The sequence below is a fragment of the Pelophylax lessonae genome (assembly GCF_965119305.1).
Source record: "Pelophylax lessonae genome assembly, chromosome: 1".
Lineage (NCBI taxonomy): Eukaryota > Metazoa > Chordata > Amphibia > Anura > Ranidae > Pelophylax > Pelophylax lessonae.
In genome coordinates this window covers 221,671,562-221,697,465 of record NC_138768.1, presented here as the reverse complement: position 1 = coordinate 221,697,465, position 25,904 = coordinate 221,671,562, and the positions used below count along the sequence as shown (strand labels likewise).

At 41.5% G+C, this 25,904-nt stretch overlaps 1 protein-coding gene across 1 annotated transcript in view; it reads left to right on the top strand.

The window, feature by feature from the left end:
• RPH3A (rabphilin 3A) overlaps window positions 1–25,904 on the top strand; it is a 291,534-nt gene that overhangs the window by 173,753 nt on the left and 91,877 nt on the right. The window contains exons 8-9 of the mRNA XM_082259275.1: window positions 11,736–11,819; window positions 13,800–13,865. Of these exons, the coding sequence (XP_082115401.1) occupies window positions 11,736–11,819; window positions 13,800–13,865 (150 nt within the window). The remainder of the gene's footprint in view (window positions 1–11,735; window positions 11,820–13,799; window positions 13,866–25,904) is intronic.

Sequence of the window (25,904 nt, the reverse complement as noted above, 5' to 3'; positions counted from 1 at the left end):
CCTTCTCCTGGCACTGCCAGACCCATATCCTAGATGATGGTCTGGTGTTGACATTAATAGTATCGTTTGTAAAAATGTATTTTATTCATTAAAGAGCAGTCCTTAAGCTCCAGTTATTAGCTTTTCCTCAGCTGTAGCCAGGAACAAGCATTTCCTCGGTCTCCTCCATCCTATTGATCATACTGCATTATTGTACATTTGTAGCAAGTCACAAGGCAAGAAGCTGCAGCAAGGGCTGATTTGTATCAGACCGTTGTGAACAAAGTCAAGAACTGCACAGGCACCAGAATTGACATGACTTTGTCATCTCTGAGCCAGGATCTCATTCTAATAAGTAGACATTGACCCTGGAGGATGCCTGAACAAGGATAGCATTGTGGTTCTGATGAAAAAAAAAGCAGATGAAGACATTGTTAGATGGGGGAACTCTAAACACTGTAGGAGCTAATACCGCCTGTAAAACCAGCTTTAGACAGCAATGGATTGTGAATCCATGTGCTTTAAAAAACAATTTGCTTGCGCTGCAGTGCACACAACAATGCCTGATAATGCACCAGCATACACAGCCACCCTGGATTACATAATACACTCCAAGTGCTGGCCTTGGAGGAATGGGTGGGATAGCCAATCACCTTGACTGATGGCCTGAATTCCTGCTTTGTTTTCTCCCCCCACAGAGGCTGTTATTACTGCTATTTGCTGTTATTCTGAGTGATCCCATGCTACCAACTGAAGGTGAATTTCTTATAGTATCCTTGGCCCTGTCAGGACTTTATGGTTGGTTCTTATAGGAAGGAAATTTCTAAAGGCATTTCTCCTTTGTTTTCATCAATCGATAAACACAACATCGGTGGGTCATACTTTGCTTGGTTTTCCTGTATGTTTCAGTGCTTCAGTGCAGGGAGGCTTTTACACATGCATGTTCATATTCTGGACAAGAGAGACCTGTTCCCTGTTTATTCTGCATTGTGTGTCCTAAAGAAGCAGATCAGTGAAACGCGTTGATGCACAGGGGCTCACTTACCTGCAACTATGCAAAAATAACAACTCATGTAAACCACAGGGTCCAGAACGGCCCGTTGTTGTGCATATATTAATACATGTTTTTAGCTCCTATTTTTCTATGTAAATTTCCTTGTTTTTATATTTTAGTTTTCAAACAAAATATGGATTTTGTATACATTTGGTAGTCTAACTTGCCTCTAAAGTCCAACCTAGTGGTCTTTCTTCTTTTTACTTTCAAGTATATTTACAGATGTGGCCAGGGAGTGATTCAAATAATTATACTGCACTACCATGCATTGTGAAGCACTGCTTTTGCTAAAAGAGTGCAGGTCCGATTATCAGTCCATTGTGGGGAATTGCTAACCCCTTCAAAAAAATGGGCAGCCTTAAAGTGTTACTAAACCCACAACAGTAAAATCAGTCTGTATATGCAGTAAAACATACTTGTTATACTCACTGTGGAACCTAAGGGGTTAATGCTCTGCATTGTGTAAAAAGGCTGTTTGACCCTGTCTCCTCTGATCCTCCCCATATTCCAGTGTCTCCAACTCCTCTCCGGATATTATAGCGGGGATAAGCTGTATATGCTCATTTTGGTGTGTATTGCTAGAGAGTTTTTTTTTTGTGTGCATGTGATCAGCACAGGGCCAATCAGCACTGTCCAGACAGAGGGTCATGGGTCCTGCAGTCTTATAGGACAGTCAGAGGAGACTGAAAAGTCTCCTACAAGCTTTAACTAGACACTGATACAAGTCACACTACTATATACTGCTGAGGAGAAAAGGTATTTAGCAGTTTATATTTACTAAAACGATTGCATGTTCATGTTCTGTGTACTGTGGGAGGAAAGATATAGTGAATGCAGGGTCCTGCGTTTAGTAACACTTTAAAACAATGCATGTTTTACCGCTTGCCACAAAGGATCGTACCTGTACGTCATTTTGCTCAAGTGGATGTACGGGGTGATGGCTGCAGCTGCAGGCATTACCCTGGTACTGTTTATTAGAGCCAACAGTCTGCTTTTTTTGTAATAACAACCAATGCACCTAAGCAGCCGCTCGGCTGTTATTACAAGCAGTGGGAGGGGATGTCCCCCCCCCTCTGGCCGCTTCTGCCGCTCTTTCCCGGTCTCCCATCCCAGCCGGGGACCCGAGCCACCAGCTGGAACGTTAGTCAGCTGGGTACCCAAACAAAGCCAGAATCGGGTCTCTGATGTAGTAACCCAGAAGCAACGTCACTTCCGTTTTACTGGGCAGCTAACGGCGCCAGTTTTAATCTTGGCGTTTTGAATACTTTCAAGTGCAGAGGAGAGGTTTGGGGCCTTTAGACCCCAGATCCCTCCATAAAGAGTACAAGGGATGTTTACATTTCTTGTGACAGCAATAAAAGTTACCAGTTTTTTTCTTAAAGAGACGGTGTAAAAAATGTTAAGCGCCCCATCCCTCCGTGCTTGCGTGCCAAAGCAAACACATACATATGTCACACCCGCAAATGTAATCAGTGTTCAAACCAAACATGTGAGGTATCACCGCTCTGATATTTAGAGAGAGAACAATAATTCTAGCACAAGACCTCCTCTATAACTCTAAACAGGTAACCGTTAAAACATTTTTAAAGCACCACCTACGGAGATTTTTAAGTACCGTAGTTTGTCGCCAATCCACGAGTGTGCGCAATTTAAAGCGTGACATGTTAGGTATCTATTTACTTGGCGTAACATCTTCTTTCACAATATACAAAAAAATTGGACAAACTTTACTAATAATTTTTTTTTTTTTATTTTATTGAAGTGTATTTTTCCTCAAAAATATGCTTTTTTAAAGCCTGTTGTGCAAATACAATGTGACAGCGTGACCTAAAATATTGCAACGACCGCCATTTTATCCTCTAGGGTCTCTGCTAAAAAAAATATATATATATGTTTGGGGGTTCTAAGTTAATTTTCTAGCAAAAATACTGATTTTGACTTGAAAGAAACACATCTCAGAAATATGCCTGGTCTTGAAGTGGTTAAAGAATGTTTCCCTTACACATTAATTAGAAAATTAAAAACGTGAATTTACATGAAAAATATATATGATGCTATGTCCACTTTGCAGAGATATCCTGTGAGCACACAGTTTGTGTTACTGTAATGTTAACTTTACTGCTTAAAAGTTAAAGTGACATTAAACTCTGGTTTAAAAAATAACTCAATTCTAATGTGTTCTTAACTCAAAGTCCCTTCCACTTGCTCCCTTCAAATCTCCAAATTCCTTTTTTCCCACCACTTCTGGCTTTCTGTAAGAGGAAGGGTATGTTCATTCTCTTACAAGGAGGCTAAAAAACACATTAAGAAAGTATGTCATGAAAAATTGATTAGAGGGCGGTTTAGTAGTAGATGCGTATGGATTTTTTTGGGGAGAATAAGGATATAATTTAGTGTCATTTTTAAGGCTTCACAGTTGGGATTGAGTTCCTGGATCCAGACTGGTACTACTGCTGGCAGTATTTAAGCTGCTTTCACACTGATGCCATTTTGCTGCATTTATACCTTGGTAAATACGCAAGAAAAACACAATAAAAGTATTTTCCTTTAAGCATTTGTGGACTGCCCAAATCACAAATACGGCAACGGGGCATCCACTTTGCGCCTAAAGTCTGTGCTGTGATTCGTTACAGCACAAGTGGATCAGCAGGTCCCTGCCAATGATTTATGGCTGGGACCTGCTAATCAGATTAGCAAATCACAATTCAGAGCCCTGTGTTTACTAACAACACAGGACCCTATGCACAGAGCAGAGATGCGGCTGTTTTTTCTCTTCCAGCAAAGCAGGGAGAAAAATCAGCACATCTACTAGTAAAAACCGCACATATTGCACACAATACACTTGTTAGGCACACAGTTAACCCTTTCATTGCCCCTATATTTTAACCCCTTCCCAGCCAGTGTCATTGGTACAGTGACAGTGTATAATATTAGCATTGATCAATGCATTAGTGTCACTGGTGATGTCAGTGTCATTTTCTCAGTTCCCACCCAGTGTCAGTTAGTGTCAGATTGGCCACTGCACTATCACCGTCTCATTATAGGTTGCTGATCACCACCATTACTAGTATAACAAAAAAAAAAAACGAAATAAAAATTTCAGTATATTAACCACTTGCCTACAGGACACTTTCACCCCCTTCCTGCCCAGGCCAATTTTCAGCTTTCAGCGCTCTCACGCTTTGAATGACAATTGCGCGGTCATGCTACACTATACCCATGTGAAATTTTTATTATTTTTTTCCACACAAAAAGAGCTTTCTTTTGGTGGTATTTAATCACCTCTGGGTTCTTTATTTCTTACCAAAAAAAAAAAGAAAAAAGACAGAAAATTTTGAAAAAAAAAGTTTTTCTTATTTTCTGCGAGTAAATTTTGAAAATAAATAAATTTTTTTCTTCACTGATGTGCGCTGATGAGGCGGCACTGATGGGCACTGATAGGCTGCACTGATGGGCACTGATGAGGTGGCACTTATGGGCACTGATGAGGTGGCACTTATGGGCACTGATGAGGTAGCACTGATGAGGAGGTACTAATATGCCGCACTGATGAGCACTGATAGGTGGCACTGATAGGCGGCACTGATGAGCACTGATAGGTGGCACTGATGAGCACTGATAGGTGGCACTTCTGGGCACTGAGAGGTGGCACTGCTGGGCACTGAGAGGCGGCACTGATGGGCACTGAGAGGCGGCACTGATGGGCACTGAGAGGCGGCACTGATAGACACTGACGGGTGGCACTGATGGGCGACACTGATGAGCACTGATGGGCAGCACCATCAGTGCCCATAGTGCTGTTAGTCAGTGCCCATCAGTGCCTAGATGAGCAGGCACTGACTGACAGCACTATGGGCACTGATTGTGGGCACTGATGGGGGCACTGATGGCGGGCACTTATTGTATTTTATTTACCTCTTGTGTAATCAGGGCACTGGTGATCAGTGCCCTGATTAAATTTTTCTGTGTCCCCTAACCGCTGATCGGCTCTGCTCTTCCTCACACGCAGTCTCTGTGTGAGGAAGGAGAGCTGGCAATGAGAGATGATCTCATATGTTTACATTTGAGATCATCTCTCATTGGACATTCCGATCACGTGGTAAATGGCCGCTGTGATTGGCCATTCACCACGATCTGTGATTGGCTGTGTCCAAGGGACACGGCCGACACAGATTTTCCCCGATGCGCGCTCGCGGGAGCGCGCGGGGAGCCTGTCACTGGGACAGACTTGTATAAAGTACTTAAAATTTCTACTTGAGTAAAAGTACAAATGCTCGATCAAAAAGTGACTTAAGTAGAAGTGGAAGTGCTCGCAGAAAAAGTTACTTAAGTAGAAGTACTAAAGTATTCAACATTTTTTTTACTTAAGTATTGCAAGTAGTTTTTTCAAAAAATTTGCTACTTAAGTACTAAAAGTAAAAAGTACCAGTAGTTTTATAAAAACAATTCTACTCAAGTACTGAAAGTAGAAGTACAAGTACTGTATTATGTAGTTATTAAAGAAAGAAGTCAAAAGTTTGAACATCATATTGTTTTTTATTATTTCAAATGATTTATTCAAATGATTAACCTGTGTTTGTTAGTAGTTTCTTGATGCACTTTAAGCGCTGTAGCACCATTTATTTGTTTGTTTCATATTTTCTTTTTATTGGAAAGATTTGGTATAGCAGCTTTTATTATACACAGCCTTTATTTTCGTATGCGCTGATTTACAAATGACATTATACACATTTTTTTGAGCTTTATGCAACCTGCCATCTACTGTTCTGGCAGTGGTAATTTTTTATAATTGTAACGAGTAACTATGCAGCACAAAAAAAAATATCGGAGTAGAAGTATCGAAATCATCGAAAAAATGTAGTGAAGTAAAAGTAGAAGTAGGAGAAAAAAATTCTACTCTAGGAAAGTACAGATACCGCATTTCGGTACTTAAGTACAGTACTTAAGTAGTTCTACTTCGTTACTATACATCTCTGCACTGGGAGGCCGTTTAAAGACGGCCTCCCGGAAATTAGAGCCTGTGCTCTAGCCGTCTTTCGGCTATAGAGTGAGCGGGAAGAAGTTAACCATCATTTGTAGATGCAATAACTTTCACGCAAAACAATCAATGCAAACTTATTGGGAATTTGGTTTACCAAAAACATGTAGCAGAAAACATTTTGACCTAAATTTATGACAAAATTAGATTTTTTTTAAATGTTTGTTTCTTGGATATTTTTTATAGCAGAAAGTAAAAGAAAAAAAAAACTTTTTTAAATGTTTTGTCTTTTTGTATATATATATATATATATATATATATATATATATATATATATATATATAATAAAACAATAAAACATCTCAGTGATCAAATAGCACAAAAAAAAGCTCTATTTGTGTGGAAAAAATAGTAAAAAATGAATTTGCATAGTGTTCACCACGGAGAGACCAGTATTTATATCACTTTGTGGTCACTACTGAGGGAAGTGCCTACCCAAGGGGATATATCTATACTCCACACCACCAACCATCTGGTAAGAGGCTTATTAATTTGTCTCCCACACGAGGTGGCACCGAGTGGGGTAGTCATTCTCTTCTACTGGAGTCCACCACTTTATGTTCGAAATCTTTGTACACTGTCCATCTATCTGTCTGGTAAGGGGCCACTCTTATAGGTGGTGGGATTCACTAGACAGTTGGTGTTTTGTCATCTTGTGGGACTGTTTATCTGTTCACCGACATTTGGACTGAATTTTGCCCTTTTCACTTTTGGACTTTTTGCATTTATACCTTGTGTGAGGAACTAATTTCCACGGTTTGGAACACCTTTGCTGGATACAACACTTGTGGTCAATTTGGACCTCTTGTTGAACACTCACTGTAATTTATTTTGTCAAGGTCAATTTATGGTTTTATTTATTTAAACCTTCACTTTTAGCGCACCAGACACTATTTTCTCAACTATCAGGAATAGCCAGTATACCCAAATCATACCAAAACCTTGTTTCATTCAGATAACTATGGTTTGTGCAATATTGTAAAGAAACATTTTGGCATCTGCTGGTTTCCATGATACCACGAAACAGTCCACAATTATGTATTACTTCACGTGACCTTCACATTATGTTCTTTCAACAAAGATTATTATATAAATTATTACTCACTTTGAGGTCGTGGCCGGAACAAGATCGTAAAAGTGGAAAAACAATTACTTGAACACTTTCTGCTTCTGATTTATTATGTCTGCTTGGCGTAATTTGTTTACAAACTATGCAGAATGTAGCTCAGGGAAAAGTGTAATCTGCCTGATCCAATGATCACAGGTGCAATACTTTGCTGGCAGATTGGCAAAAAAAATAATAAATGCACACTTTTTTGCTGTAATATGTGCATTTAATATTTTTTTTAAAAAGATGGACATGACCTTAAAGAAGCAGGCTTTTAGAATATTCTTGGTTTCTTTGTCAGCAGTATGCATTACTGCATCTACATTCTGTTCCAAACACCTAAGGCAGGGGTAGGCAACCTTTTGAGAGGTGGAAATCTACCTGAAAAACATGAAAGAGATCAAAGATCATCAGGGGTTCCGCCCCCTTTTTTTAATGAAATAACTAGGAAGGTCCTACTATTAACCACTTTACCCCCGCCCACCGTGCATATACTGCAGCACTCTGCCGCTGCTGGGTAAAGCGACGTATCCCTACGTCACTTGCTCAGCCGCATGTGGGGGGTGATTGTGCGCCACCGGTGGTGTGCTCCTGCCCCCACACATTCCCTGGGGAGCTCACGCGTGTGACCGGCGGCTGCGATGGTCGCTGGTCGCTCACGATCTCCCGCAGCAGAGGGAGAAAGACAGACGCCTGATGTAAACACAGCCGTCTGTCATTCTCCCTTAGGTCATCACAGAGGCTATGCGATCCTGCTATATAGGATCGCATGTCTCTGTGATGATCTAACAAGCCACGCCCCCTGACCGTTAGAATCACGCCCTTAGGGTTACACTTAACCCCTTGATCACCAATAAAGTTAACCCCTTCCCTGCCAGTGTCATTTTGACAGTAACAGTGCATATTTATAGCACTGATTACTGTAGTAATGACACTGATACCCCCAAAAGTACCAGTAATGTCAGTTAGGAGTCCGATGATCTGTTCGCCGCAATGTCACAAATCGCAGATCGCCACCATTACTAGTTAAAAAAAAACAATAAAAATGACATAAATCTTTCCCATAGTTGGTAAATGCAATAACTTTTGCGCAAACCAATCAAAATACGCTTATTGCTATTTTTTTTTTACCAAAAATATGTAGCAGGAAACAAATTGGCCTAAAGTGTTAAAAAATTTTGATTTTTACATTTTTCTTTGAGAATTTCATATAAAAAAATGTGAAAAATATTGTTATTTTTTCAAAATTGTCGCTCTTTTTTTGTTTATAGCGCAAAAAATAAAAATCGCACAGGTGATCAAATATCACCAAAAGAAAGCTCTGTTTGTGGAAAAAAAAAGGATGTCAATTTTGTTTGCGTGACTTTAACGGATAATTGCTCGGTCGTGCGATGCTGTACTCAAATGAAATTGATGTCCTTTTTTCCCCACAAACAGAGCTTTCTTTTGGTGGTATTTGATCACCTGTGCGATTTTTTAATCATGCGCTATAAACAAAAAAACAGCGACAATTTTGCAAAAATCACAATATTTTTCACATTTTTTTTATATGAAATTCCCCCATAAAATTGTAAAAATCTAAATTTTTTAACATTTTAGGCCAATTTGTTTTCTGCTACATATGTTTGGTAAAGAAAAATCACAAAAAGCGTATTTTGATTGGTTTGCGCAAAAGTTATTGCGTTTACTAACTAAGGGAAAGATTTTTGTAATTTTTATTGTTTTTTTTTTTAACGAGTAATGGCAGCGATCTGCGATTTTTTTGCGGGACTGCGACATTGAGGCGGACATATCGGACCCTTGACTGACATTTTTGACACTTTTGGGGGTACCAGTGACATTACTACAGTAATCAGTGCTATACATATGCACTGTTACTGTAAAAATGACACTGGAAGGGAAGGGGTTAACTTTATTGGAGAGGGAGGGGTTAAGTGTGTCCCTAGGGGCGTGCTTTTAACTGTGATTGGATGTGGCTGTGTGTGTAACAGCAGAGATCAACTGTCCTACATAGCAGGACTGTATGATCTGTGCTGTTACACAGTGGAGAAAGACAGGTGGCTTTGTTTACATTACCCGCCTGCCTTTCTCCCGCTCTATCCGACGATCGCGAGTGACCGGCGGACATCGGGTCCGCCGGTCACACGCGCGGGCTGCTTAGGGAACGACGCGCCCCCCTATTGGCTCACAGGCTAGTGACGTACCAGTACGTCACTTTGCCTGTGAGGGGCTGGCCACCGACATATATAGTCGGGCGGTGGTCGGCAAGTGGTTAAAATCACGCAGTGCCGAATTCCAAAATAGGGCCTCAGAAGCGTGGCTTCTGAAATGACCATAGAGACATGTGATCCTATACAGAAGGATTACATGGGCTCTATGACCATTCCAGGGAGAAGAAAAGTCCAGTGTTTTTAAAACAGCCGACCGTCTCTCTCAGCGGGGAGCAATTGCGGGTGTCAGGTGGCAATCGGAGCCGCCTGACACACAAATCGGCTTCCTCGCTGACGATGGTGCGTGTTCGCCCCCTAGATGCCACCAAGCGAGCAATCTATCCATACGTTGTTTTGCGTGTATGAGCCACCCTGCCGCCGTATATATATATAGTAAGTGGTCGGCAAATGGTTAAACAAACATCACTATAAAAATATAAACCTACACTACCTTAAGGCCCTGTTCACACCTGAGCGTATTTTAGCTTGTAAAACGCTCATTTCTAAAGTCTCAAAATGCCCAACAAGCAAAATCGCATTCATTTCAATGGCCCCTGTTCACATATGAGCGTTTTGTCACCTGAATGCCTGAAGCTCAAAAAAGTACATGAGCTTCTTTTTTTGGGCAGATTACGGGCGTTTTTGTTAGATGTCAATGCCTGCCTCCAAAACCTGCAAAAAATGCCTGAAAAAACAGCTGAAAAACGCCCAAAAAAAACGCCCCAAAAAGGCTTGAAAACCATACACTCGGGTGTGAACGGAGCCTAAAAGTGCACAGTGTTAGTCATTAGGACAGTGGCAGTAGAGCAGATGGTGGCATCAGTAGGGAACAGGATGGTGTCAGTAGGGCAGTGGACGGTGTCAGTAGGGCAGTGGATGGTGTCAGTACGGGACAGGATGGTGTCAGTAGACCAATAGATGGTTTCAGTCAGTAGAGCAGTGGATGGTGTCAGTGGGGTAGTGGACTGTGTCAGTAGGGCAGTGGACGGTGTCAGTAGGGCAGTGGATGGTTTCAGTAGGGCAGTGGATTGTGTCAGTAGGGAAGAGGATGGCGTCAGTAGAGCAGTAGATGGTTTCAGTCAATAGAGCAGTGGATGTGTCTGTAGGGCTGTGGACTTTGTCAGTGGGGCAGAGGTTGGTTTCAGCGGGGCAGCGACTGGTATCAGTAGGGCAGTGGATGGTGTCAGAAGGGCAGTGGATGGTGTCAGTAGAGCAGTGGATGGTGTCAGTAGAGCAGTAGATGGTTTCAGTCAATAGAGCAGTGGATGTGTCAGTGGGGCAGAGGATGGTGTCAGTAGGGCTGTGAACTTTGTCAGTGGGGCAGAGGTTGGTGTTAGCAGGGCAGACTGGTATCAGTAGGGCAGTATATGGTGTCAGTAGTTTTTTTATTTTTATTGTAAAAAATACGTGCAGCGCTAGTAACAAAGTGACACAACATATGTGTAAAAAACAAATTCAAACATGTACCACTGGTGAAAAATACAAAGGTGATAAAACTAGTATATAAATATAATAATGAACATGCATGAAGATCTAAAAAGTGTCCATATAATGAAGAAGTGAAAGCAAACTACAGTAATGAAGTAAAACACTTTCCTTAGGAAAAGTCCCAGCATGCATATAGAGCCAATCTTCCTGAATCTTGAAAAGACACCAACAAATGTAAAAAAGGAATGGCCGCTTACCAAAATATTTTGGCTTCCAAATGAATAGAGAAGCATATTGCACTTTTAGGGGATATTACCCACCAGATATAAACCACCGGGATTATTCATTCAGGTAGACTTGTAGATGATAAACAGGTTCCTCCTCTGCTGCCAGTGCCAGTATGTTTGCTATCATGCTTTATACAGTTTTCATAAGCAAGTCATTTTTTGTTCTTGGTAAAGTTTCTAACTTGGAGATTCTGCCAGTAGCTGCACTTTCTGTTGCAGTGTTGTCAGCCTGCCGTGTAAGCACTTTCATTTGGCCATCAGGCCACCTATCCTATTATAGTTAAGCAGCCAAGTAAAGGAGCGTACACCAGATCTTGAAACCATGCTGGTTTGCATACCAGGAATTAAAACCTATGATGGAGAGGCAGGAATGTGAGCCACTCAGTCTCCTTTACATTTCAGTCTTACATTTGACACTTGGTTACAGGAGGGAAAACCCAAAGATGACTTTTCAGTATGAATCTGTACAATAATTATTCAATCAGCAATGGAATGGGAATAGAAAACTTCCCAAGCTATATTGCTGATCTCTGATAAAAAAACTGTGTTATCATGAACCTGCTTATACCGCTATAAACTGAAAATGTTTTGTAAAGTTAAAAATTTATATCTGATTTAATTAATTTTGCAGGTGGAAAACGTCCTCCGGCTGCTCAGGCTGCTAGACCTGCTCCTCCTGCAAACCAAAGCTCCAACCTACAGTCTGCCCAGCAAGGTATAATACCATTGACCATACACAATAGATGGGCCATGACAGAATGAGGAACTGTGCATCACTGTCCTATATTTAGAAGTAATGTTATATGATTAGCCAAACATTTCTCTCATAATTATGAAGATTTAAGTAAAATTTACATTCTTAAGAACAGTATTTAAGAAAAATGAGACATTATCAAAGCATGTAAACTAGTGTCAGAATTTGCAATGAGAGAACCCAAGACAATAGTGAAACAATATGAACTTCATAGAAAGACATATATAGACATACACAAAAGTGAGTACACCCCTCACATTTTTGTAAATATTTTATTATATCTTTTCATGTGACAACACTGAAGAAATGACACTTTGCTACAATGTAAAGTAGTGAGTGTACAGCTTGTATAACAGTGTAAATGTGCTGTCCCCTCAAAATAACTCAACACACAGCCATTAATGTCTAAACCACTGGCAAAAATGAGTACACCCCTAAGTGAAAATGTGCAAATTGGGTCCAATTAGCCATTTTCCCACCCCTGTGTCATGTGACTCGTTAGTGTTACAACCATGGAACCATGTCCTGTGGTCTGTGAGACCAAAATAAACTTATTCGGTTGATATGGTGTCAAGCGTGTGTGGCGGCAACCAGGTGAGGAGTACAAAGACAAGTGTGTCTTGCCTACAGACAAGCATGGTGGTGGGAGTGTCATGGTGTGGGGCTGCATGAGTGCTGCCGGCACTGGGAAGCTACAGTTCATTGAGGGAACCATGAATGCCAACATGTACTGTGACATACTGAAGCAGAGCATGATCCCCTCCCTTTAGGGACTGGGCCGCAGGGCAGTATTCCAACATGATACTGACCCCAAACACACCTCCAAGACAACCAATGCCTTGCTAAAGAAGCTGAGGGTAAAGGTGATGAAATGGCCAAGCATGTATCCAGACCTAAACCCTATTGAGCCTTTGTGGGGCATCCTCAAAACAGAAGGTGGAGGAGTGCAAGGTCTCTAACATCCACCAGCTCCTTGATGTCGTCATGGAGAAGTAAGGGCAGACTCCAGTGGCAACCTGTGAAGCTCTGGTTAACTCCATGACCAAGAGGGTTAAGGCAGTGCTGAAAAATAATGGTGGCCACACAAAATATTGACACTTTGGGCCCAATTTGGACATTTTCACTTAGGGTACTCACTTTTGTTGCCAGCGGTTTACACATTAATAGCTGTGTGTTGAGTTATTTTCAGGGGACAGCAAATTTACACTGTTATACAAACTGTACACTCCCTATATACATTGTAACAAAGTGTAGTTTTGTTACATGAAGAGATATAATAACATATTTACAAAAATGTTAGGGTTGTGCTCATTTTTGTGAGATACTGTACATGCATCTAGATCAGAGACTCTTTGCCTTTTTGCTTTGTTTCCTATTTAACAATGTAAAATTTTCAGGAGGCAACCAACTGTTGCCTACGGTGTTGGACCCTAAACTGTGGTATTTTTAATACTGAATGAACATCATGTCTTATGGTTTCTGGAGCCCAACAATTGATTGTGGGACCTCATTTAGGTTATTGGAACACTGTTTACACCTAGAATGCAGAGAGTCCAATAATTATTTAATAAAGCAGTACAGAAAGCACTAATTATGTACGATGTGTTCTAATCCCATATCAATTTATTTGTTTACAGTATTTGGGCAATTAAATATGATTTGTGATTAGTTTCTATAGCACTTAGCTCCTTCTAATGCATTATTAAGTAGAGTTTATTCCTTTACCATTTCTCAAGGCTTGCACATTATGCACACATGTATTTCTATGCTGTGTTCTGCTTTTTATTAACAGCCTTAAAAAAAAAAAGAAGTTTTTTGTGCTCACCACTGTATTTATCTGCCGTGGGTATTAATAAAATATGCAATATTGACAGTTTTGTTTTTTAATCATTTATTTTGAAATATGAGGATTTAATTGCTTTCTATAACGTTTTCTTTCAGCTCCTCTAGCTAGTGGAAGATCTGCACCAAGGCCAGCTCCCGGTGGTAGATTTCCCGAGGGTCAAGGTGACAATGCTATGTTTTCATTATTCTCTGGCACATGTAGATAAGATGGTGCACCATAAGGCTTCATGCACACAGGCATATTAAAATACTGTTCTCAATGCTGGGTCTTTCTGCCGGAAACTGGCAGAAAATTCCAGCATCACAAATGATCCTCTTAAAGAGTCGTTGTGTCCATTTATGCATGTGTACAGGTGTATGGCGTTTAGAATCATATGTTCATAAACTCATTTTATTAACTAGAATATTCATTTATTCTAGTTACTAGATATATTTTATGTGCTTGATTATTAGTGCATGTGCATAAATTATGCCAGTAAGCTCCTCTCTGAATTCTCTGCAGGTTCAGGGCTTTTTTTATACCCCTGAAGGCTTCTTTAAAGTGAAAACATGCATATTCGAAATGCATGGATATATTGGCTGAAATTGAGCTGCATCCACAGGCAGCTGGATGGAAAAAAACAAGAAAATGCCTCTAAAATCTGCATTTTTTTCTGCTCATGTGCTTGAGACTTAAAGTGTCCTTTCACACCATGCTGCACATAAAAATGCACTACAACGGACTGAAAGTGCGTGTGCTGCAACATGTATTTGTATGTATTTTTATTCATGTTGTGTTGCAGTTTTATGGTTGATTAGAAGTGACTGCTCAATGAGAAAGAGAGTTAATTTAAAGTATAGGTACCCTCATCCTCAAAGTCATATAGAGAAAATTGGAATAAAGTGGGGCAACAGGATTTTCTTGGTACCGTCAAAGGACATTGACAAATTCATATATGTTAAAACAATACATTTTATTGCATACAAATACAATATATAAAAACAGCCCAGCAGGTCAGAAAAATACAAAATACAAAGTATAAAAGGAATTAAAGTCCCTCTTGCTGGCGCCTACACCCCCACCAAGGGAGCCACCTCTGCCTGAGAAACTACTCCAAGAGAATAGTGTTGGTGTGGACTGTCAGGCTCTCAACATGTTTTGTGGTTACCGGCTTCTTTAGGAGAATGTGGAGGGGATAAACACTAAAAACACAAATGAAAAACATGAAAATATGTAAAGTGATCATAAAGTAATCATAACAAGTACCTGTCATACACTTCTGCAAAATCCATTGTTATTCAGAGCAATGTGGGAGCACTGCATTGCATTTATATACATTGGCATACATTTTAACATTCAGCCATTGATGAGCATTTTACAGTCTTTTTTCCTTTTACATTATTCCCAAAAAAGCAGTTTTTTTTTCACTTATGAACTTCAGTTGTGTTGAAGTACACTGTTGTACGTTGTGTTAACCTGCGTATATATTGCATTTTAATGCAACGGACTGAACTGCACATGTAGACAACGTTGTGATGTGAATGAAGCACATAGAAAACTATTGTGTTCTATGTGTCTTTTCATTTACCTGTGTTTATCCAGTGCATGCAAGACTGCAGATACAGACACTCTTTGGCTTAGGGAAGACCAGAGGTATGTGATTTTAACTTTACACAGTAGGACATATATACTTTTTTTTTCTATGCAATGATATCTATAGGAAAGAGCAGCAGTTTTTGAATTTTTTACTCTCGAATGTCGTCACACCTAGTACAGAACTACAGAAAGCAAAGCACAGTTTTGTATGATGTTCCATGTTCTTCATGTGGATCACTGTGTGCAGCCAAAGGAGCTTGATACATAAACAAAATACACCATCGCTTTTCTTTGTTTATATTCTCAGGCTCCCCATGTTTGTATGAGTTTCCTTCCAAGACCAAGCTGAAAGGCAAAATTATTCTGACCAAACTCGCCCTAGAGTAAATATGCATTATCTCACTTTATGGCAATGATAGGGAATCAGGGAATCAGAAAATTAGACTTTAATCTCCTCCTGGGCCAGGGGTTAAGATTGTGTATTGTGTCTATATACCCTGTAAAGAGCTGCATATTATGGCAGCAGAATATAAATCTGCAAAATATAAATAAATGTCACTAAAATCAGTTTGCAGATCCCTTCAATGACCTGCATGAGTAGGACAAAACTTATATATATATATATATATATATATATATATAATATCTCTCTCTCTCTCTCTCTCTATATATATATATATATATATATATATATATATATCCTTTTTAATTTGTATTAACAAGTCCAGATTGTTGCTGTTTTTCTCCTTTTTTGTATGTGTCAAATCCATATTATTAAAAGATATATTTTGTTCTTTAACATTAAACTAAGACATACATTACACAGGACCAGCCCTATTTCTGACACTTGTTTACAAGTTAAAATCAGTATTTTTTTCTAAAAAATTACTTAGAATCCCCAAACATTATATGTATATCTATATATATATATATATATATATTTTTTTTTTCTTTTTTTTTTTAGCAAAGACTATGGAGAATAAAATGGCGATCATTGCAATATTTTTTTGTCACTCTGTATTTGCGCAGCGGTCTTTCAAACGCAATTTTTTTTGGGAAAAAATAAATTTCACTGCATTTAAAAAAAATGAAATAGTAAAGACCTGAACTTATTCCAACATGTACACTAGATGGGATTGGGGTATTTTCTTTTTGTAGTTAAAGGAACTTAAAATGAAAAATGATGATGAGCTTCGAGCAATAAATTTTACTTATTTTACAAATGAATGGGACTTAATTCTAGTACATATAATATTGTCAATGTTTGTATAATTTACATTTAATATTAGAAGGTAGATAGAAGTTAAACTAGTATTGAGTATATTCTTATCAATGCATGTTATATGTGGAGTTTTGCATGAGGTTTTCTAGTTTGTTTAACCACTTCTGGACCGGAAGGATTTGCCCCTTAATGACCAGGCCATTTTTTGTGATTTGACACTGCGTTATTTTAACAGAAAATTGCGCGGATATACGACGCGGTACCCAAAAAATTGATGTCCTTTTTTTCCCCTCAAATAGAGCTTTCTTTTGTTGGTATTTGATCACCCCTGCGATTTAAATTTCTTTTGCTATAAACAAAAAAAGAGCGACAATTCTGAAAAAAATATATATATATTTTTTACTTTCTGCTATACAACATTCCCAAAAAAAAAAAAAAAAAAAATTTTCATAATTTTAGGCCAATTTGTTTTCTGCTACATTTTTTTGGTAAAAAAAAAACGCGATAAGCGTTGTTTGAATGGTTTGCGCAAAAGTTACCAAGTCTACAAACTAGGGGAAAGATTTATGTAATTTTTACTGTTTTTTTTTTTTTACTAGTAATGGTGGCGATCTACGATTTTTAGTGGGACTGCGACATTGCGGCAGACAGATCGGACCCCTAACTGACATTTTTTACACTTTTGGGGGGACCAGTGACATTACTACAGTAATCAGTGCTAAAAATATGCACTGTTACTGTAATAATGCCATTGGCAGGGAAGGGGTTAACACAGTGGGTGATCAAGGGGTTAAATGTAAGCCTAGGGGAGTGTTTCTAACTGTGGGGGGGGGGGCTTGTGAAATGATCACAGGGACCTGTGATCCTATATAGAAGGATCAGAGGCGCTCTGTGATCATTTCAGAGAGAAGAACGGTCAGCTGTGTTTACAACAGCTGACCGTTCTTCTCTTACGGCGGGGAGTGATTGCGGGTGGCCGGCGGCAATCGGAGCCGCCGCCCCCATGCATCGGAGTCCCCACTGCCAAGTGGGGGCAGGAGCGAGCCGCTGGTGACACGCTCTTGCCCCCTAGCAGCAGGCGCGTGACTGACGTAAGGCTACGTCGGTTCGCACAGGAGGGGCTGCCTGCAGCAGTAAAACTGCAGCGGGCGGTCCTTAAGTGGTTAATGGACACACTTAAACTCTACATCCTCTTGTACATGCAAGTAACCTGAATCCAATAAAGTTTTGGGTTTATGATGTGACACTCTGTCAAGGAACGTAGACTCTTGAGGTGTGACACTAATTGTTCCATGATACTTCAGCGCACTGACATTTGGGGACAACATTCTACTTAAAGTAAGATAGCAAAACACCCATTATCTTAAACAGCTTCTGGCATTCTCAGCTGAAGAGGGAAATACGCAGTATTCCCTAACTCACAGCCATATAAATTTAATGAAGGGGTTACAATAATCCTCGTCATCATGGGTGTACTAGCATGGGGCACATTTGTAAATGGGTTGAGGGCATCTAATACCAAAGTATTCTGCACACTGGGCAAATATTTCCACATTCCATTTATTATTATATCTTTACTTTTAATACTCCCTGAATTCTAAACCTCTTTATGACCTACATTGTTTTTTATTCTCTCGTTTATTGTAAATTTGTTTTAACTAACAATTTAAAGCCAGTTTTAATAACAAAAAAAAAAACACTTCCTCTTTATGCATCCTGTAAGGACAAAAAACAAATTATGCGAGCAGACCTATGTATCTTTGAGAGTGAAAATATTCCTCTTAAAGTTGCAAGTTGCATACTCAAAAATACTCCTGGTCTGACTCCCTGAGGTCATCAAAAGACATTAATACATCCATGTAACAAGTACTATTTTCAAGCATAATAAGCACTTATAACTTTAAGGTTAAATAGCAAATGTATGTACAGAAGCACTTACAACTCTCATGATATCTGGGTGTGTGGAAGGGAGTATCCTGACCTACTTTTGTCCCTAGTCAGTTCCTAAGTCCCCACCTGTTCCTACTTGCCAGGCTTTTTAATATTCCCACGAGCACTATGCTTCCAGTGGTCCCCAGCACTATCGCAAGTGCATCTCTTAGCACTACCTCAGCGCACAAGGAGAAGGGGGGCAACCCAGGTTCAATTTAGTAGTTAAACAGTTTAGCCACCTTGGGCTGCCTCGTCCCAACCCAAAATACTTAACTAAAATCACAGACCATGCGACAATATATGTCTGAGCAATCGGAGAGGACATATGCATTGAAGCAGCTGCCATCCAGTTCTCTTCCATTAACACTCAACCTACTAACCCAATGTGAGTCCGTTATAGGAGGGCAACCAATTAGGTGGTACCTTGTGTTTTGGGTTTGGTGCCTCAAACCAAGGTTGTTGGGACTTTAAGGGCAAGAGTAAACAAAGTAAAGTATCGTAGAATAAAAATTGAACAGTTTATTTTCAAAAAAGTTTTACAAGGTAATAGACAAGTTTGTCATGGATGGGTTTAAGGTCCATCGGTGAGAGAAGCGAAGAAGTTAGAAAAGTAGGCGACAAGGGGAAAAATGGTGACTTTTGAGGAACATTTGTCTCTGTTGTTTCATGCGTGTATTTCAGGCTTGGAACTTTGTTCAGAGGAAAATGTCCAGGAGATTATCCTACCCGTTTCGGCTGTATAGGTATTAACCTTTTTCAGGGCTAAGTCGCCATGTCTAGATACAACAATGAATTGTACGTTTTTTGCACATATGCAGAATTTAAAGTAGAACTATGCAATGTGCTTTATGTTCCACACATCTTTCTTTTGTCTGGTCCATGTGTGAAAGGTTTTCCCCAGGTTTCTAAGTCGCATCAGGAACTAAGGCTGCTTCTATAAAAGACGTGTAATTGAGATAAATTACTTGAAAAATGCTATTTTTTAGGGAAAGGAAATAATTGTAGATAAAAAATGATGTTTACTTACAGGCTAAATCATATAGATTAGCTGTACTGGTAGAATCCAAAAAGGAGTTCCTCAAGATGAGAAAGTTTGTAGCTATAAAATATGTAATGATTTTAAATATGAATGATTGAAAAAGAAGATGAAATGAACAAAGAAAATAATTAAAAATAAAAATAAAGTAGAAATGAAGACCATAATTTCATGGTGGGTATTGTATCTTTGAGCAAGGGTGAAAAGCTTGCTATTTGTGGCAAAAAAACAAACCTGAGAGCAGCCTTCTATGGTTCTATTTGGAATAGTAACACTTACTTTTTGTCAGGTATAGCAAAAAAAAAAAAAAAAAAACGGTTCAAGGTGCAGTAAAAAAAACGGTTCAAGGTGCATCCTGGATGCGCAGCTGCCTGATTTGACACTTGCGCAACAAGGAAGTGCCGCTTTATAAGGCCGGGGAACACACCCAGGGAATCACTTCTCTCCAGCTGAGGGAGTGACAACACCCCGGGAGATGCTGCACCTTGAACCGTTTTTTTTTTTTTTTTTGTTATACCTGACAAAAAATAAGTGTTACTATTCCAAATAGAACCATAGAAGGCTGCTCTCAGGTTTGCTTTTTTGCCACAAATAGCAAGCTTTTCACCCTTGCTCAAAGATACAATACCCACCATGAAATTATGGTCTTCATTTCTACTTTATTTTTATTTTTAATTATTTTCTTTGTTCATCTCATATTCTTTTTCAATCATTCATATTTAAAATCCTTACATATTTTATAGCTACAAACTATCTCATCTTGAGGAACTCCTTTTTTGGATTCTACCAGTACAGCTAATCTATATGATTTAGCCTGTATGTAAACATGATATTTTATCTACAATTATTTCCTTTTCCTAAAAAATAGCATTTTTCAAGTAATTTATCTCAATTACACGTCTTTTATAGAAGCAGCCTTAGTTCCTGATGCAACTTAGAAACCTGGGGAAAACCTTTCACACATGGACCAGACAAAAGAAAGATGTATGTAACATAAAGCATATTGCACAATTCTACTATAAATTCTGCATATGTGCAAAAAACTTACAATTCATTGACTTATCCTTGAAAAAGGCTAATACCTATACCGAAACGCGTAGGATAATCTCCTGGACATTTTCCTCTGAACAAAGTTCCAAGCCTGAAATACACGCATGGAACAAGAGAGACAAATGTTCCACAACAAAAGTCACCATTTTTCACCTTGTCACCTACCTTTCTAACTTCTCTCACCGATGGACCTTAAACCCTTCTAAAACTTTTTTGAAAATAAACTGTACAATTTTTATTCTATGATACTTTACTTTGTTTACTCTTGCCCTTAAAGTCCCAACAACCTTGGTTTGAGGCACCAAACCCAAAACACAACGATTTCACAGGGACGGTGGCAAAACCTTCCTATAGGGCATCCTAGAGATCAAAACTAGAGTTGAGCGGACACCTGGATGTCCGTGTTCGGCGGGTTCGGCCGAACTTGAAAAAAAAGTCCGGGTCCGTGACCCTGACTTTTTCCGAACTTTACCCGGACACCGAACCCCATTGAAGTCAATGGGGACCCGAACTTTCAGGCACTAAAATGGCTCTAAAAAAACAATGGAAAGGGCTAGAAGGCTGCAAATGGCAGCAAAATGTAGTTAAGAGCATGACAAGTGCTTTGCAAACAAATGTGGATAGGGAAATAACTTAAAACAACAAAAAAATTAAAAATAAAACAATTTTCTTCATCTGTGAAGGACGAGGCCCATAGGGAGTAGGAGGGCTGTTGAGGTGGCGGTGGATGTGGCGGTGTAGGTGGAAGCAGCGGTGGAGGGGGACGAGGTAGCCAACACTGCTTTTTTTCAGTCATTTTAAATTAGGGTACACCCCAAATGAGTGAGAAAGTTAAAAAATATAACAATGGCTGCACAAGGTACAGAAAAGTCCTGTGGGATCCATGCCTGGTTAATTTTAATGAACGTGAGCGTGTCCACATTGTCTCTGGACAGGCGGCTGCGCTTGTCTGTGATAACGCCCCCAGCCGTGCTAAATACGCATTCAGATAATACACTGGCTGCAGGGCACGCCAGCACCTCCAAGGCATAAAGGGCAAGCTCAGGCCATGTGCCCAATTTGGAGACCCAGAAGTTGAAGGGGGCAGACCTGTCATTCACTACATGTAGGCGTGTGCACACATACTGCTCCACCATGTTGGTGAAATGCTGCCTCCTGCTAAGACGTTCCATATGAGCTGCTGGTGCTGCTGTTTGTTGTAGCGTGCTGACAAAGATTTTCCACATTTCGGCAATGCTAACCCTGCCTTCTGAGGTGCTGGCGGTGCCCTGGTTGCGTTGGCGACCTCTTCCTCCTCCTCCTCTGCCTTGGCCTTGTGCTTCCACTGTGGCCCGCTGTCAGTTGGGAATGCCAGCAGCATCGCATCTACCAGCGTGCGCTTGTACTCGCGCATCTTGCGATCACGCTCCAGTGAGTGAAGGACGGTATGTTGTCCTTGTAACGGGGATCCAGCAGCGTGGCCACCCAGTAATCAGCACAAGTTAGAATGTGGGCAACTCGGCGGTCGTTGTGGAGACACTGCAGCATGTAATCGCTCATGTGTGCCAGGCTGCCCAGAGGCAACGAAAGGCTGTCCTCTGTGGGAGGTGTATCGTCTGTGTCCTCTGGATCCCCCCAGCCACGCACCAGTGATGGCCATGAGCTGGCCTGGGTGCCACCCTGCTGTGAACATGGTTCCATCTCCTCCTCCATCTCCTCCTCCTCATCCTCCTCATCCTCCAGAACTGTGCCCCTGCTGGACAATTGTGTACCTGGCGTTTGTGGGTGCAGGAACCCACCCTTGGAGCCACTTGTGAATGACTGCCCTGAAAGCCTTGGAAATGATCCCTCTTCCTCCTCCTCCTGTGCCACATCCTCTTCCATCATCGCTCGAATCATTTTTTTAAGGAGGCATAGAAGTGGCATAGTTAAGCTGACAACGGCATCATCGGCACTGGCCATGTTGGTGGAGTACTCAAAACAGCGCAACAAGGCACACAGGTCTCGCATGGAGGCCCAGTTATTGGTGGTGAAGTGGTGCTGTTCCGCTGAGCGACTCACGCGTGCGTGTTGCAGCTGAAACTCCACTATGGCCTGCTGCTGCTCGCACAGTCTTTCCAGCATGTGCAAGGTGGAGTTCCACCTTGTGGGCACATCACATATGAGGCGGTGAGCGGGAAGGCCGAAGTTACGCTGCAGCGCTGACAGGCGAGCAGCAGCAGGGTGAGAACGCCAAAAGTGCGCACAGACAGCCCGCACTTTCTGCAGCAGCTCTGACATATCGGTATAATTTTTAAGGAACCTCTGCACCACCAAATTCAGCACATGCGCCAGGCAAGGGATGTGCGTCAAACCGGATAGGCCCAGAGCTGCTATGAGATTTCGCCCGTTATCGCACACCACCAGGCCGGGCTTGAAGCTCGCTGGCAGCGACCACTCATCGGTCTGCTGTTCCATGCTCCTCCACAACTCCTGCGCGGTGTGTGGTTTTTCCCCCAAACAAGTTTTAAAACTGCCTGGCTGTGCTGAAGTTGGTGGTGAAGGTGTTACACTGACCGGATGAGGAGGTGGTAGAGGATGAGGAAGCAGAGTAGGAGGAGTTAGGAACAGGAGGCAAACTGAAGCGCCCTGCAATCCTCGGTGGTGGAAGGACATGCGCCAAATTGCTATCCGCCTCAGGCCCATCCGCCACTGCATTTACTCAGTGTGCCGTTAGGGAGATATAACGCCCCTGACCGTGCTTACTGGTCCACGTATTGGTAGTTAGGTGGACCTTGCCACAGATGGCGTTGCGCAGTGCACACCTGATTTTTCCCCACACTTGGTTGTGCAGGGAAGGGATGGCTTGCCTGGAAAAGTAGTGGCGGCTGGGCACGACGTACTGTGGGACAGCCACCGACATAAGGTTTTTAAAACTGTGCGTCTCCACCAGACGGAATGACAGCATTTCAAAGGCCAAGAATTTTGAAATGCTGGCATTCAGGGCCAGGGATCACGGGTGGGTAGGGGGGTACTTCCTCTTCCTCTGAAGTGTTTGGAAGAAGGAAAGCTGAACGCTTCCACGGGACATTGTGGAGATGGTTGGTGACCCAGGTGGTGGTGTTGCTGACAGATCTTCTGTTTGCGGTGTGGCAGGTGCCGGTATCACTACAGAGGTGGATGAAGAGGCCGAGACTGCAGCAGAAGAGGAAGCAGGAGGAGCCAGAGACCTTTCTTGGTTTTGAAGGTGTCTACTCCACTGCAGCTCGTGCTTTGCACTTAGATGCCTGATCATGCAGGTTGTGCTCAGGTTGAGAAGGTTTATGCCTCGCTTCAGGCTCTGATTGCACAGGGTGCAAACCACTCGTGTCCTGTCATCAGCACATTGTCTGAAGAACTTCCACGCTAGAGAACTCCTTTGAGCTGGCTTTGGTGCGCTCGGTCCCTTGCTGCGTTGGGCAGTAGCAGGTGTAGTGTCTAGGGCACGGCCGCTCCGCTTCTGCACCCTGCTCCCTCTTCTGCTGTGCTGGTGGCTCTGTGCGACCACCGCCTCTTTCTCCAAAATACTCAGGTCACCTTCATGACCTTCATTCCATGTGGGGTCGAGGACCTCATCGTCCTCCACATCATCTTCCACCCAGTCTTCACCCCTGCCCTCCTTGTCGGTCTCCACAATTCTGAGTGCCGCAGCAGTTGGCACGTGCGTTTCGTTATCATCGGAGACGTCCTGCGATGGTCCTTCCATGTACTCATCTTGAGAAATAGGTGGTAGAGGATGAGGAAGCAGAGTAGGAGGAGTTAGGAACAGGAGGCAAACTGAAGCGCCCTGCAATCCTCGGTGGTGGAAGGACATGCGCCAAATTGCTATCCGCCTCAGGCCCATCCGCCACTGCATTTACCCAGTGTGCCGTTAGGCTGCACTCAATCTCTTCCACTTCTGAGGCAGGGCTAGGTGGATGGCCATGGGAAACCCTGCTGACAGAGTCATCAAGAAGAAGAAGAGACTGCTGCATGACTTGGGGCTCAGACTGCTTGCCTGATATGCAAGGGGGTAAGGTGAAAGACGGTTGGACATCGGCTGCAGGTGCCAACTCTGACCTTTCTGCAGTAGACTGGGTTGGAGACAATGTGAAGGAACTGGAGGCACTGTCAGCAAACCAATCTACTATCGCCTCTACTTGTTCTTGCCTCAACACTTGTAGAGGCGCATGATGCCCTACCAAATACTGCTACAGGTTCTGTCGCCTACTCACACTTGAGGAAGGTGTTTCACTTATGCGTGTAGCTGGCACAGATCGACCATGTCTTCTCCTTGCAACAGGAGCTCTACCAGCAGCACCACGACCCAGGCCACGGCCCCTATTTGACGTTCTCCTCATATTTCTGTAATTTATGATCTTGCCCTAGAAAGGTGTTTATTGAATAGCGGAACAAAACAACAACAGTATCACACGGGTGTATCTCACAGTCAAATATGCAAACTATGCCGCGATTTAATTTTTTTTTACCCCAAAGGGGTGTATATTGAATAGCGGAATAGAAAAAAGTATATAAAAAGGTGTATCTCACACGTACCGATACAGACTATGCCGCAATTTTTTTTTTTTTTTTTTACCCCAAAAGGGTGTATATTGAATAGCGGAATAGAAAAAAGTATATAAAAAGGTGTATCTCACACGTACCGATACAGACTATGCAGCAATTTAATTTTTTTTACCCCAAAAGGGTGTATATTGAATAGCGGAATAGAAAAAATTTTACAAAACGGTGTATCTCACACGTACAAACACAGACTAGGCCCCGATTACAATTTTTTGTACCCTAAAGGCAGGACGAGGATGAGGAGTAGGAGGAGTTCAGAACAGGAGGCAAACTGAAGCGCCCTGCAATCCTCAGCGGTGGAAGATGCGCCCAAAAAATTTGAAAGGTGTATCTCACACGTACCGATACAGACTATGCCGCAATTTAATTTTTTTTACCCCAAAAGGGTGTAAATTGAATAGCGGAATATAAATTTTTTTATAAAACGGTGTATCTCACACGTACAAACACAGACTAGGCCCCAATTACAATTTTTTTGTACCCTAAAAGCAGGATGAGGATGAGGAAGAGGAGTAGGAGGAGTTCGGAACAGGAGGCAAACTGAAGCGCCCTGCAATCCTCGGCGGTGGAAGATGCGCCCAAAAAATTTGAAAGGTGTATCTCACACGTACCGATACAGACTATGCCGCAATTTAATTTTTTTTACCCCAAAAGGGTGTATATTGAATAGCGGAATAGAAAAAATTTTATAAAACGGTGTATCTCACACGTACAAACACAGACTAGGCCCCGATTAAAATTTTTTGTACCCTAAAGGCAGGATGAGGATGAGGAAGAGGAGTTCGGAACAGGAGGCAAACTGAAGCGCCCTGCAATCCTCGGCGG